A 13,603-nucleotide genomic window follows, 5' to 3' on the forward strand; every position below is an offset into this window, starting at 1 on the left:
AACAATACTGTTTTTTTTTTTGAACCTATCATCGCCTCAAATGCAGTTGTCTTTGCTTGTAGCTTGATATTATAGCAGTGCCTTAGCCCGACAATCAACCACCGTATACTCTTGCTGTCAAAAACAAGAGGGCTTCTCGGATCTCTTCCTGTTGTTTGCACTGCAACTTGCAAAAATTCGAGCACGAAGTAATCATGGCGGCGACTCTCAGTGACTGCAGCGAAGATGATACCGTCGTCATCGACCGCGACGATGTCAGCAACTACAACCCAGAACAGATTCTTCCAGAATCTGATGGAGTAATCAAAAGCCTCAGATCGTGGCTCAAGCCGACTTCGTACGACCTCGAAAGCGGTGAATATCGCAAGCACCTCAGCTCTCACGTCCTAGGCACTGGTGAATGGCTCACATCCAGCTGTACCTATGCAGACTGGTCGCAAGGCCACAATGATGGTCTACTCTGGATCACAGGAATCCCTGGATCGGGCAAATCAGTGTTAGCCTCAAAAATCGTGGACGAACTTGGGAATAAAAACCCCGGCTGCCCTGTGCTCTACTTCTTCTTTCGCCAGATTATTGACGCCAATCACGAGCCTGTCGCCCTCTTGAGAGATTGGTTAGACCAAGTTCTCGTTTACAGTCCACCTCTGCAAAAGCGGCTCAAGGAGTACACTGAGAAAGAAAAAAAGCCGCTCAGTACTATGTCTATGAACGATCTATGGAAAGACCTTCGACTGGCACTTTCCGGATTTCCTGACAAGGTCTTCTGCGTCGCTGACGCCCTTGATGAGATTGATCACGGAAACGAGGCCTTCATCAAAGCACTTGCCGACCTCGGAAATTGGATGCCGGGAAAGGTGAAAGTGCTTATCACTAGCCGGCCTGTCCCCTCCGTCGAAATCCCACTACGAACAACAAAGTATCTCCAGATTCGCCTCCAAGGGAGCATGGTTGACGTCGACATCTCAGCCTTTGTCCAAAAAGGCCTCGACATATCAAGCATCTTACCGGAAGACCAACAAATTATCCGAGAAGCAATTCCAGGCCGGGCGAATGGCCTTTTCCTCTACGCCAAGCTTGCCATGGATGCCTTCCTTAAGCCAAACGCCAACACCAAGGACACTCTCAAGAGTTTGCCGGCCGACATGAATGCCATGTATGCGGATTTACTACGCGAGCACTCCCGCAGGTCTGGCGTTCGTGATGACATGCAACGGGTTGTGCTGCAATGGGCCACACATGCAACGCGGCCGCTCCGGTTGCTTGAGCTGGCTGAAATGATCTCCGTTACATATTACAGCAATGCAACCGAGCATCTTCGAAACACAAAAGACCTTGTTAGGGCTGCATGTGGTCCTCTTCTGGAAATTATGCCTGATGAGACTGTCTGTGTCATCCACCATTCTTTCACAGAGTATCTCCAGGGCATCAGTAGACTAGCCGATGATGACACAGGTTACCCAGTGCTAGAATTCGGGGAGACGCACGCCAGCCTTGGGTTGGCATGTTTGCGCTATTTGAAGGCTGGGTGTCTTGATCACGTTGTTGAAAAAAACAAGTGGCTGAAGGCGCCTGGAAGGCTTCCAAACAGTAGAGGCGCTAACGATCTGGAGTTGAACCTCAAATATCCCTTTCTTACGTATGCGGCGAACAACTGGTATGTCCACCTAGAGAGATCGGCGAAGGACGGTTACAACCAAACCAAGGTGATTACAGCACTGGAACAATTCTTTGGCAACTCCGAACTAGTGTATGCTTGGCTCAGAGTCGGCTGGTTGAGGGCCAAGGACGCGATTTCTGGATTAACTCCCTTGCACATCGCAGCCAAAAGTGGGCTTGTTGAGTATGTGAAGCATTTGGTCTCGTCTCCTGATGTGGCTGTCGATGCAATTGATGCTGAGGGAAAGACGGCTCTATGGTGGGCTGCGTCTTTTGGAATGGCAGAAGTCGTCCAGGTCTTGATTGAAGCTGGTGCCAGCCCGGATCAGGATGACGCCTGCCGTGGTCTGAAGCCGCTACATGAAGCGTCGAGCAAGAACTACCCCGAGGTCATCAGAGTACTGTTGACAGCGGGAGTTAATCCCTTAACAGAAAAGTCACGAGAGGACCCAGGCAGACGGTGCGGCAACTCGCCAAGGTCTACAGGACACACTCCTCTGATGGTATGTCCACGTATTTTGACACTTGTTTCCCTGACTGTAAATGATAGTTATGACACGTTCCATTCTGACTATTCTTCCGAAGTACGCTTGCAAGCATGGGCATCTCGAAGCAATTGAAGCCTACATGCCCTTCCTCGCTGATAACGACGAAGCCGTGTACCAAGCCTTGTCATGGGCAGCTAGAAGTGGCAGAACCAACATCGTCGCAAGACTGTTGGAGCATCCCGGAATCGACATCAACCGTAAAGTTCATGGAGTAACGCCACTCTTTCAGGCAAGTCAGAGTTGGAGCTATGAGTCCATCAAATTGCTCCTCAACGAGGGCGCAAATCCCACGATTGTCTGCCAGTTACAAGACATGTTTAGAAGAAGACATACCATCCCGTACGATTTATTCATAGATCCAGGCGAAGCCGATAACAACAACAACAATTGTGTTCCATATCACAGGAGATCTGGCCTAACCGCCCTCTACATGGCTCTCGATGGCCGTCAGGATCCCAGATGGAGGTCAACTGACGACTTTGTGGCACTCAAAGATCTACTCACACTTTTCGTTGAAAAGGGAGCAGACATCCACCAAAGAACACACACCGGCCAGTCCCTGCTCCACGTTGCACAGAATAATCCCACCTGGGTGCGCTTGCTGCTCGATGCAGGGATCGATGCCAACGTTACCAACAACGAGGGCTGTGCGCCCCTCCATATGGTACATTCTACCGAGTCCCTAACCCTGCTTGTTGTATATGGCAAAGCAGATATCAATAAGAGGATTCCATCAACCGGTAAAACCCCTCTTCTGCAAGTAGTTGATACTTCCTTACCAGCTGCCCTCCAACTCATCAAGTACGGCGCCGATTGCACCATTACCGACAACAACGGTAATGGCCCACTGCACATCGCCTTGCAGTCGTTGTGGACCAACCGTGAACTTATCAAGGCGCTCATTGAAGGTGGAGCTGACCCCAATCTGAAGAACGAGTGCGGCACGAGACCCCTGGACGTCATGTCCTTACAGAGGCGGGAATCAGTCGAAATCATGGACCTTTTGCTTGAAGCTGGTGCCAACATCAACGCAAAAGACAAGAACGGCGCAACACTTCTCTTCCGAGTGGTTCCTAGTGGTTGCTTCTGGCCGAAGAAGCATCCCAACGACGACGTCAAGGCACTGCTGGATCGCGGTTCTCTCTTAGAGACTCGCGATTCCCGAGGGCGTACCCTTCTCCATGAGCTCATCAGGCTGTATTCAGACGTTTCTTCCATTCACAGCGCTGACAGTTCGAAGCCTTCTCGATTCGACTTTCTAAGGAGTCAAGGCCTCGATGTCCACGTCACGGATTACGATGGCAACAATTTGCTTCATGAACTCTGCTGGCACCGTCGTGCCCATGACTTTGATTCACGGGAGATCATGCTGGCTTGGGAACATCTGTTGTCTCTAGGTCTCGATGTTGATCAACAGAACAACAGGGGACGGACACCACTCCATAACTTGGCAACGAAAGTTGATCGCGGTCGCAGGTACAGGGGGAAGGGCTGCCAATCGACTTGGTCATCTCGCGTACGAAGAATATGAATGTCCGCGATCGCGACGGCATTGCTCCGCTGCATCTCGCGGTCACGGTATCAGAGCAATACACCAAAAAGCTGTTGGACGCTGGCGCTGACCCTGCGATCCGTACTAACGAGGGCCTGACGCCGTTGCATCTCGCTTCGAGGTCCCGGCAAAGCAACATTGTCGGACTGCTTCTCGATGCACTCCATCAAGCGGACGGTGTTGCGTCTAACGTCAGGTCAAAGATTGCCACGCGAGGGTATTGGCTGCATAATACATGTAGCAAGCCAGTCGCCGGAGTTAATGTAGCAGACAAGAGCGGTTACACGCCCCTGTATTACGCGTGTCGCTCTGGGAGGCCCGAAATCGTCTCCATGCTCTTCAAAGCAGGTGCAGTTGCGCAAAATGGCAATCTTTGCGCTGCCGTCGTTGGCTTTGAGCAAGAGTATGACCTCTGGCTAAGAAGACCTGTCCGTGAACCCGAGAACGGAGATGCCGGCGGGCTCAAGCTCGAAGATGTGTCTCGTCCGTGGGGTGTGATAGGGACTCGACTCGTGAGTTGCTTCACCCGTTCCATGACACGGCCAGGCTCGAGGAAATTATCGATATGCTTCTTGATAACGGCGTCGATTTGTCTGAAGCAATGTCCAACAGTATAATGAAAAGCGACAAGTCATTGAATGGGATCTCAATCCACTCTCGGGATTATACCTTCAAATGTCTGTCACAGGCTCAGGGAAGAAGACCTTTAGGTCCGCCTGGGCCATTTTACAAGTCACAACCAAGTTTGGGAAGCTTCTATGAACATCTTATTAAGAATCGCCATGAAGCTATTATCAAGGCAATACAAGAGTCTGGAATAGTCAAAAAGGGCGAAGCGAACGAGGACTTGGTCCTGTCGAGGCTAGTACGGCGCGAATATGAGGTGATGGAGGAGCTCTTTAATTTGGGGGTGGATTTCCTCACCGAACAGAAGAATCTGAGGAGTTCCAACCTAGAAGTTCTCGTCACCAGAGGGCTCGCCTTTCTTGTCGACCGAATAGGCTCACTTGAGGCGAAGGTGCAGTTTGAAAAAGGCATTTGGCATGCGGCAGGAGACAAAACTCGACCCGGATTCGGACTCAACACCAAATGGGCTTGCAACGAGTCCAGTAACAGGAACAGTGTTCGGAAACCTTTCCTCTTACAAGCTGTTGATCAGGAATTACCGGTGCTTGAAGTTGTTCAGCTTCTTGTGGATAAGTTTGCGGTTGACACCAATGAGCTGTATATTAATGGCGCTCGAAATTCCATGCTGACCGAAAGCGCCCTCCACTCGCTTGCCGCAGGCCACTGGTGGTGGCAAGTTGGGCAGGCACTGCCTTATTTGATCAGTAAGGGTGCAGACCTAGAGATTAGGAATTCCAAGGGACAGACGCCTCTTCATGTTGCTCTAGGTGGCGGGGACTCCAATGGGCCTTACCATAGCGATGCGGCTCATCTGCTCATTCTTGCTGGAGCTGATGTCAACGCAGTGGATGGCACGGCAAAAACGTGTCTTGGTTATGCGCGTGGCAACGTTGACTTGATTCGTCTGCTTATTGAGCGTGGGGCGGCAGTGAAGGCGGACGCGATATTTGCGGCCATCAACGGAAAGCAGGTTGACGTGCTTGAGACGCTACTGACGGCAGGTGTTAGTCCAAACCTGCGATTGGAAGAGATTATCGGCAAGCCTTGGAGGAAACGCCAACATTCCGGCTCTCATGAGTGGGAAAGAGATGACATGCCGGACTGCGAGTGGTACCCTGTGCACCACGCCGCCTCAAGGTACGCTAGTACTTGGCAAGACAAGAAGTTCAGGGAAGAACTTAACGAGACTACTCTGAAGATTATTAACATTCTTCTGTCTCATGGAGCGAACCCTCTTCAAACCTTCACCAGATGCTCGACGAAAGAGTGTTATCATCAGAAGTTTCTTGCTAAGGAACAGGCAGCGGACTTGCGGTCCGATAACAATGAGAATCAACAACTTAATGACGACATTCTAATTCAGCCGACTGACGACTCGAAATCCCATCTCCACGAGGAAGGTGTCGTGCTGCACCAGTTGTTAGTTGATGGGCATGTCGTGTATCCTTTTCTGACACTGCCGAATATCGACGCGAATTTCCGTGACAGCAAAGGCCGCACTCTCTTCCATGCGGCGTGCTTCTCCAGACGCGGACCTGATCTACCAGTAAGTCTCATGCCAGGAGAACAGTGGGAAACCGAAGAATCGACAGAGACTTCGCTCTTCCACCATCTTCTCTCCATCGGCGCAGACCTCGAGGCGCGCGACGATGATGGACGAAATGCAATCCATCACTTATTACGGTTCCGCTTGGAAGAGCGCTACTGCTCAGTATCATTACCTGTCATCCACAAGTCGCTTGCCTATATGGCCACGTATCACCACTCGATAATCAACCAGAGAGACAAAGACGGGAAGACGCCGTTATATCTGGCTACCGGCCGCGCTGTCTATGAGAAGAATACAACCGCTGCAGAGAAACTCCTAAAAGCCGGAGCAGACCCCCTCATCCCAGACAACGATGGCAACACAGTTCTTCACGTCTTGTCCCGGATGCTCTGGATCTCTAGTCTCCGTAACTTGTTCGAGGAGCTTGTCAATCACGGATGTGACGTCAATTCTCGCAACTTGAAAGGCGAGACACCATTGTTCTATTACTTCAAGCAGTTCGAGAGCAAGGAGAAAGAGTTCTACACCGAACACCTTGATGGGGTGACCTATGATGACGAAGGCGGGCTTGCTGCGTTCGAGGCAGCAAACGCTGACTTCAAGGCCCTGGATAATGCAGGTCAGGGTTTGCTACACATGGCGGCTAGAGGACACGCTGTCAGGTTCAAGACTCTGGCTGCAAGGGGTCTGGATCCCATGATCGAGGACAACCAGCGTAAGACGGCGCTGGATGTGGCGGCTGCATGCGGAAACATTGGCGTGTTGAGACTATTCAAGCGCGGAGATGCCGTGGACGACCTTGAAGAGGACCGTAGTTCCGTTGACCCGAAGACTTTCTTCGGGCTTTGAATGTTCGTTAAAAAGCATAGAAATCAGGCCCCTGTAGTTGCAGTCACAATCTCAGGACGAAATGTTGCTTTTGGTTTCGATGGAAAATCTGATATCTCCACCCCAGACCAACGAAGGCTTAAAATCACGATCTCCATGGTCTCCACGACTTCTAGGATCAAAAGGTGATGAGAGGCTTTCAGTTGTCAATCGAGTTTGGCAATTTCCGCCACCTAGTATCTAGCGCTGCATTTTTCTATATCTTCACTACTCTAAAAATAAGGCCCACCGTGTCGCCGGCGACTTTCTTGTGGCATCCTCCATTATTCCAAATCTGCCATGAAGAAAACTTGGCGGAAGGGTTAAAGAGGCACAGTCAATCCTATCGAGCAATGGCGGTTTCTTGGCATGGCTGCTTTCGGTTTCAGTGATATGGGTAATCATTGAATTGAGGTGTAACACATTGTTTTTGTTCGCCAACCGAAAATAAGAAAAACCACTTCCATACCGAAACCGAGGTGCGATCAAATGTGGCCTGGCTAGCCAAGACTCGGGGAGTATCGGCGCGTCGTTGTTGCCGTTGCCATACCCCCGGCACCACCTCGCTATTGGTTTCCTGCGTTGTCTGCTGTGCCTAATGGTGGCGCGGGCAGGGCGTATGTTGCTTTGACACGAGAAGAGCTTTCCAGCGCGATTTGTCAGTCTAACCGGCGCCAAGCACAGTCGTTGGCGCTATTTCTCACCTGATGCAGATATGTTGATCCTCGACAAGACTGTCACATAGTTCAAGAATATACGTGTTTCACTTCTTGAACTGAACTATAGTAGTGTCTCCAACAATGGATTCCGCGATGCTATCACTGCAGTGACTCTCGTTACCTTGTGTTGCACCACAAAATGGCAGCAGATGGGAACCCTGAAGTTCCGAATACATACCAGGTCTCGTTGCTTCCAATTTTCTCCAATGTGCATCGTCGAGGCACGCAAACTGAGCTATAGACCGCAAAGGTATCACTATTTGTGAACCACTGAAGTGCTCCGGTGCTCACGCGAACTGTGATGCAAGAGCTCAATGTGGACAATACGGCAAGGAAGGCTCTCAAGAATGCCCGCTGAGTGTCTGCTGTTCCAAGTCCGGATAGGTCCCAGCCTTAACGATTTCCATTCTCCTGGGTCAGCCGCTTGTTTTCTGATAAAATTTTACCTAGCTTTCGTGGCTCTACAGGTGATTTATGTGGTAAAGGTTGGCAAACAAATTTCGGCGGTTGCGGCAATTCTGTCTCCAAGCGTACAATTGGCTACTACGAGGCATGGTCAAACACTCACAGTTGTCAGGCAGTTTCACCGGGGGATCTCAATCTGAATCGCTTCTCCCACATCAGCTATGCTTTCGAATTCGTTGACACCCAGACATTTCCGATTGCTCCCATGGATACGGAGACTGGGAAGTTGTGCAGCCGGTTAACAGCACTAAAGAAGAACGACGCCGGGCTAGAAGCATGGATCTCTGGTCTTTCACAGGTCCAGGACCAACAAGAACAGCCTTTAGCGACATGACAAGCACGGCTGATAACAGGAATTGGCTGAAAAAGCCGCTAAACAGGCAGCTCTCGATATTGCTGCTAAAGACTTTTGTCGAGTTGCCATTCCGGCTCTCTTGGCTCCCTTGGAGTTAATAGAAGCTGCCATTCCGATCATTGGAAGGCTCTGCTTCTTTTGTAATTTCTCAACCGCGTTGATGTTACTTGTTGCTAATAAAGTTAGGCGAAATTCTCGACATTGCTGAGATTGCCGCAACGCCGGCCCTGATTCAACTTTGTACCGAGGGCATCGAGAAAGTAGGCAAAGCCGTGTTCAAAGTATTCGGCAAAGAACACTCCGTGTCGTTCAATAAACCATCCAATACAGTGTCACGGCCGCCAAAGTCTAGCCATGTATGCTGCTCCCTCCATGTTCTATGGGTCTTTGGTATAACACTAACAGCTGCCAGACACCAGCAAAGATCTCTTCGTGTGACTCGAATGTCAAGCGCCCAGACGACGGAAGACCCTGCAAGAGACGAAAACGTGTGATGACATCACATCGAACCAGTGAAGTTGTGGTTTCAATGAAAAAGCGTCTAGATAATGGTCACCCGATTCCATGTGCCTGCGGTGGCGGTGTGTATCCCGAAGCCTGCAAGAATTACAGGTCCATTGTCAACAACTACCCGCAGTACAAAAGCATCACTTGCCCTTACCGAAAGGTTCGCAACAAAAAGCGTCCGATCACCAAAAATTTCAACCGACAGCAGGCAATGGACCTTTAGGACCCCGTAATCAACGCGCCTAATGGATGCTCGCCAGACAAACACCCACCGGCGGTGATGGCACCTGTGAACGATGGGTTTAGCATTCTCAGAGACATGATCGGCGAAGTAGACAGGGAGGTGTTGAGATTCCTCAGTACGAAACCGGACTCTGTAGATGGGCAGATGGTTCGCTACATCGATCTGGTTGACAAACGCGAAGCCGGAAAGATCCTTGACTAATGCTGTCAACCGCCGGAGGCCTCTGTGATGCACAATACTAAGACCACCATCGACCCGGATGCCAGAGTTCCCGTCGAGTGGCATTTGACCAGGGTGGCTCTCTTGCAGCTTGTTTGGGAACTTGACTTTGCCGGTCTTCCCGATGACTTTGACAACTATGATGTCGCAAATAACATCTGTGTGCTAATGGTCAATGGTGTGAAACACCCAGATTACGCCCTCCTCAATGAGGATGTATACTTCAATAGCCATGCGGCGGGGGCAGCGCTGCAAGACACATGGCCCAATGATCCTGCGCAAAAGCGTTGGGTTGAGTCAGCCGGACTGGTACTAGAGGGTGCCAACTCGACGCGGGTAGCGACTCCCGAGGAATTGCGCGACCACCTCGGATTCGAGGAGTCCGCGGACAATAGTTGCTCACGAGAAATCAAGAAGCTGAAGGATATGGCCAGGAACTTTAGGGACAAGGCTGAGAGGGCAGCTAACTCAGCTGCTGAAGCGCCCGCACCTGGGCTAACGCCAGTCTCTGAGCACAACATCATTCAAGTCCCGCGTCCCAGCCAATCCGGACGGTCTTTTGACTCTGATATCCCTATGTATACTGGTGTTTGATGTAGTTAGCTCCGTACTGCGGTCTCTAAATCTACTTTCAACGTATGATGCTATTCTCGTCTCTGCTTGTGCCTGCATCACCAGCCCCTCATTTGTTATATGTTTGCCTGCGTCAACCATTGCGCCAACCTGTTGCGACCCTCTTCAGCATTGTAGTTCTCTGGCCATCCGCTTTCAACCAGAATCTCCTTAATCTCCTGGATCAGAAGTCAGCGGACTTCAATCAGGCCGGGTGCAGTTCGACATACCTGTGTGTCCTTGCTCCATTCCTGGTCACGCCAAAGCACTCCTGGGTCGTTGTGGCGGGGAACACCAAAGTATAAAAACTTCTTGTACTTTTCAAGGATTCCATGTAACCATGATTCCAGTGGAACAGTAACATCATCGCAAAATTTCTCTCTCCACATCCGTGGATCGCCCTCCTCATATCTCCCTACCGGCTCAGGATAAACCGCACCGGTAATTATGTACTTGGTGACTGTGCCGTCCATGGTGTCCAACAGCCAGATGTCACCGTCTCTATTCACGCTCATAGTGAGTTGAAACACCCAGGGTGGAAAGCTGTCGAACGATTGGAGATCGTGAGACAGAATGTGCACCCATTTGGGCTTGTATACTCCAACAGCAGGGACCAGCGCCACAGCGGTACGGTAGTTGATTGGAAATGTTTCGGGAGTAATCCAAAAGGGATTGCCGTCAATATACGGCAGATGCCTGATTAAGTCAATGACTCGTTCGTTCAAAGGTCGCATTTTAGCGGTCGCGAGCGATTCGGAGGTGATTTCTGGCCAGCCCCCCGGCGGAGCGCGACGCACCAGAGAGGGGCTGATATGTGGCAGACTCTGGTAAAAAGATGCCAGCGAGGCAACGATGTTGTCGCGTGAGTATCGAGGCTGTTGACCCGGGACTCGTGGGTCTAGTGGAAGATCTTGGAGGTCCGGTATTGTCTCCATCTTGACACTCTTCTTGGCATTGGAGTCGAGCAGCGCGATGGAGTCATTGGGACGAGACTGGAGAGGAAGGAACTCCGCGCGTTCAGCAGCTCAATAAGCCTTCAGGGGTCAGAATGAAAATCCAACCCCCTGGTTTAGGGCAGATTGACGCTTAGTAATGAGCTAATATTCTAGGTTACAACAGTTGTTGCTCTAGGGCCCATTACTAAGATATGAAGGATAGGACAGCTACTTTATCAATATGAAATTCAGATGAGGGAGGGCCCTGAGAGTATCCCAACTGTTGCTGCTGGCCAAGAAGAGCCTTCAGAGGGGCCAACATCCCGGTGAAGGCACACCATCGTTCAGCGCCTTCAGCCCCACCAAGACAGTTACAATGTGATTCTGTTCAACACCGGGTATACTCATGGGCTCGAATCAGTTGGTCTGCCGTTATTCATAACTGTCTTTCTAGCATTTTAGATATCATCATGCTACGATAAATTGAATGCACGAAACATTAAAATTACATGCAACTAGCTTATGTGGCTAGACTCGTATTAGCTGTACGCATTACATTACAGGTGACTCTTTTGTTGAAAACGAGAACCAATTGAAACCATAGCAGTTTTTTTACAGACACCGTCGCTGGTGTGCGTCGCTAAGTTTTATACCTGAAGATGAATTTATCATGAAAGGAACGGCCCAAGGCTGGGTGGTATGAATCATTGGTATTAATCCCTGGTCAATCGCATATCCATGTTCTCATATCGCTTTGCTCTTCGACTCCTCTTGACCGGCATTTCCCCCTTCGTCTGTCAATCCTGGCAGCTCGACCGTAGGCTCAACCTCCTGTGGCGTCCCTTTAATACACTTGCGTCGTTCTGACTGCGACATCGAAAATAGCCTTGAAGCACCGTACAGTTGTGTTGCGATCCATAAGGAGAAGACGAAAGGTGTGACGAATTTCCACACATGTCCCCATCTGCCCCAAGACTCGTGAAGGAGGTAGATTGTGACAGCGACTTCACTGAATGCACCGACAAGAACCCAGACGCAAAGGCCGGCGGTCAGATATGATAGCAATCGGTGGTCGTTGCGCCTGATGCGCCAGAGGATCATGGTGATGTAAACGGGCAATTCAACGATAACGTCGAAAGCACCTGTGCCATTGTCAGTTTTGCCATTTGGGACCTGGTTCCCGAGCTTTCAGGACGTACCCCACACCATGCACATGTAAAATTCTATGGTGGCTTCTGGGTGTTTTCTGAAGCTACCAAAAAGCGAAAGAGCTGTTTGCGTTATGGCTAGAAGTCCGATGTGGTGGGCGATACTAAGGGGACTCGCGAACTTGGTGCGATAGCAAAGCTCGAAGGCATAATACGCGCTGTATGTTTGAGACACAGCGAAGAGAAGGTCTCCAACACGAATTCGACTTCCTGGTCCTGGGACGACGTCGGTAGCCAGGTCTGCAGATCCAACGAGGAAGTGCATGACGGGGTAGGCTCCGATACAGAGAATAGCGAACATGGTGATGGCGCCAACGTGGTAGTATGTGAAGGATCGACGACGCTTTTCGCTCCCGGGGCGCTGGAGCTCTGCGTAAATCTCCCCATAGACCACTTGAAGTAGCCACCGCTCGAGGATGTTAGCCACGAGCATCACAATGATGATGCTCGAGACGAAGAGCAGCGATCCGAACGGTTGGAGACTCGATATCGGTCCATTCGGTATTGTTTCGATTTTGGGAGGCGACCTCGCGGCCAGCACACTAGCGACCGACGCCATGGTAGAAGGATTCGTTAGATCTGCGACGACTTGCTAGAAAGATGCAGCGGTGGAAGACGCTCAAACGCATGGCAGCTCACGAAGACGGCCAGGTTAGTATATAACCAACGGATCACTGAAGGCTCATCAGAAGCACGGGAACAAACGATATGAGGGGAAAACAATGGTGCCTGAATTCCACTACGGATGCACCGATGCTAATAAGGGGAAGTAAAATGAGCGCGTGTCTTTCTTGGTACGAACGACTCGGCTCACCGTTTGGATGGTTCCATGTTGAGGCGTGGGCCCCATGTCGCCCGGTTCTGACGAGTCTAGGTTCATATTGGTGCCGGGCGTGGGGACCCGTGCTCCGGCAAACGGGCTCTCTGTTGGACTTGGGGCTGCAAGTGCAGACGCCCATTGTTTTGGACACTTTGGTAAAAGCCTGGAGGTCATGTATCCCTGGACGACAATGTCGGTCCAATGGAGTGGCTCGTGACAGATGCCGTTCGACCCGATTCGTGGTGGAACGGTTGGTTTAGCCCGCGTTACAAATTTGGAACAAAGAGTAAAAAGTATGCGGGGTGTTTCTTTCGGAGGCAACACGGGTGTTCGCTGCGGCCAGAACGATCAAGAGACGACAAAGACGATCCTAGTCTTCGGCACCCGGCACCTAGGCGAAGCTTGTCAGGATTAGGGTCACGAAGCTATGAGTGCTAACTCAGTTACCCGCCAGTCCAAGTGGAATTTGCATCGGACAGATCGTCAGGGGGCGCCATAAATAGACTGTGTAGAAAGAAATCCCGAATTTATCCAAGGAAGCCTGTCCTGCTCTTTGTGCTAGGCTCGATCTCGATGCCAAGCCGTCAAATGAGCCACCTCTCCAGCGTTGTGCGGGTGGTCCCGTTGTGTACGATAATAAACACGATGCCAAGCTTTCTAGATCTTCGGCGGGTTGCTGTCAGAGGGCGATCAACCGTGGGGAACTCGGAGCACACA

At 50.8% G+C, this 13,603-nt stretch overlaps 4 protein-coding genes across 4 annotated transcripts; 2 read left to right on the forward strand and 2 right to left on the reverse strand.

The window, feature by feature from the left end:
* Positions 1-194: 194 nt before the first annotated feature.
* ColSpa_06958 (ankyrin-2) lies at positions 195-6,784 on the forward strand (the record flags this gene model as incomplete). Its single annotated transcript, XM_049273170.1, is given in 4 exon segments — positions 195-2,162; positions 2,245-3,666; positions 3,684-4,271; positions 4,448-6,784. 4 exon segments carry the CDS (start codon positions 195-197, stop codon positions 6,782-6,784), a joined length of 6,315 nt encoding a protein of 2,104 aa, XP_049129127.1.
* A 2,536-nt stretch (positions 6,785-9,320) lies between these two features.
* Positions 9,321-9,905, forward strand: ColSpa_06959 (uncharacterized protein; the record flags this gene model as incomplete). Its single annotated transcript, XM_049273171.1, has 1 exon — positions 9,321-9,905. The coding sequence occupies one exon, from the start codon at positions 9,321-9,323 to the stop codon at positions 9,903-9,905; it is 585 nt and encodes a 194-aa protein (XP_049129128.1).
* A 95-nt stretch (positions 9,906-10,000) lies between these two features.
* Positions 10,001-10,396, reverse strand: ColSpa_06960 (uncharacterized protein; the record flags this gene model as incomplete). Its single annotated transcript, XM_049273172.1, has 2 exons — positions 10,001-10,102; positions 10,154-10,396. 2 exons carry the CDS (start codon positions 10,394-10,396, stop codon positions 10,001-10,003), a joined length of 345 nt encoding a protein of 114 aa, XP_049129129.1.
* Positions 10,397-11,602: 1,206 nt separating this feature from the next.
* ColSpa_06961 (uncharacterized protein) lies at positions 11,603-12,625 on the reverse strand (the record flags this gene model as incomplete). Its single annotated transcript, XM_049273173.1, has 2 exons — positions 11,603-12,000; positions 12,058-12,625. 2 exons carry the CDS (start codon positions 12,623-12,625, stop codon positions 11,603-11,605), a joined length of 966 nt encoding a protein of 321 aa, XP_049129130.1.
* Positions 12,626-13,603: the final 978 nt, after the last annotated feature.

The sequence above is a fragment of the Colletotrichum spaethianum genome (genome assembly GCF_022836535.1).
Source record: "Colletotrichum spaethianum MAFF 239500 DNA, contig17, whole genome shotgun sequence".
NCBI lineage: Eukaryota > Fungi > Ascomycota > Sordariomycetes > Glomerellales > Glomerellaceae > Colletotrichum > Colletotrichum spaethianum.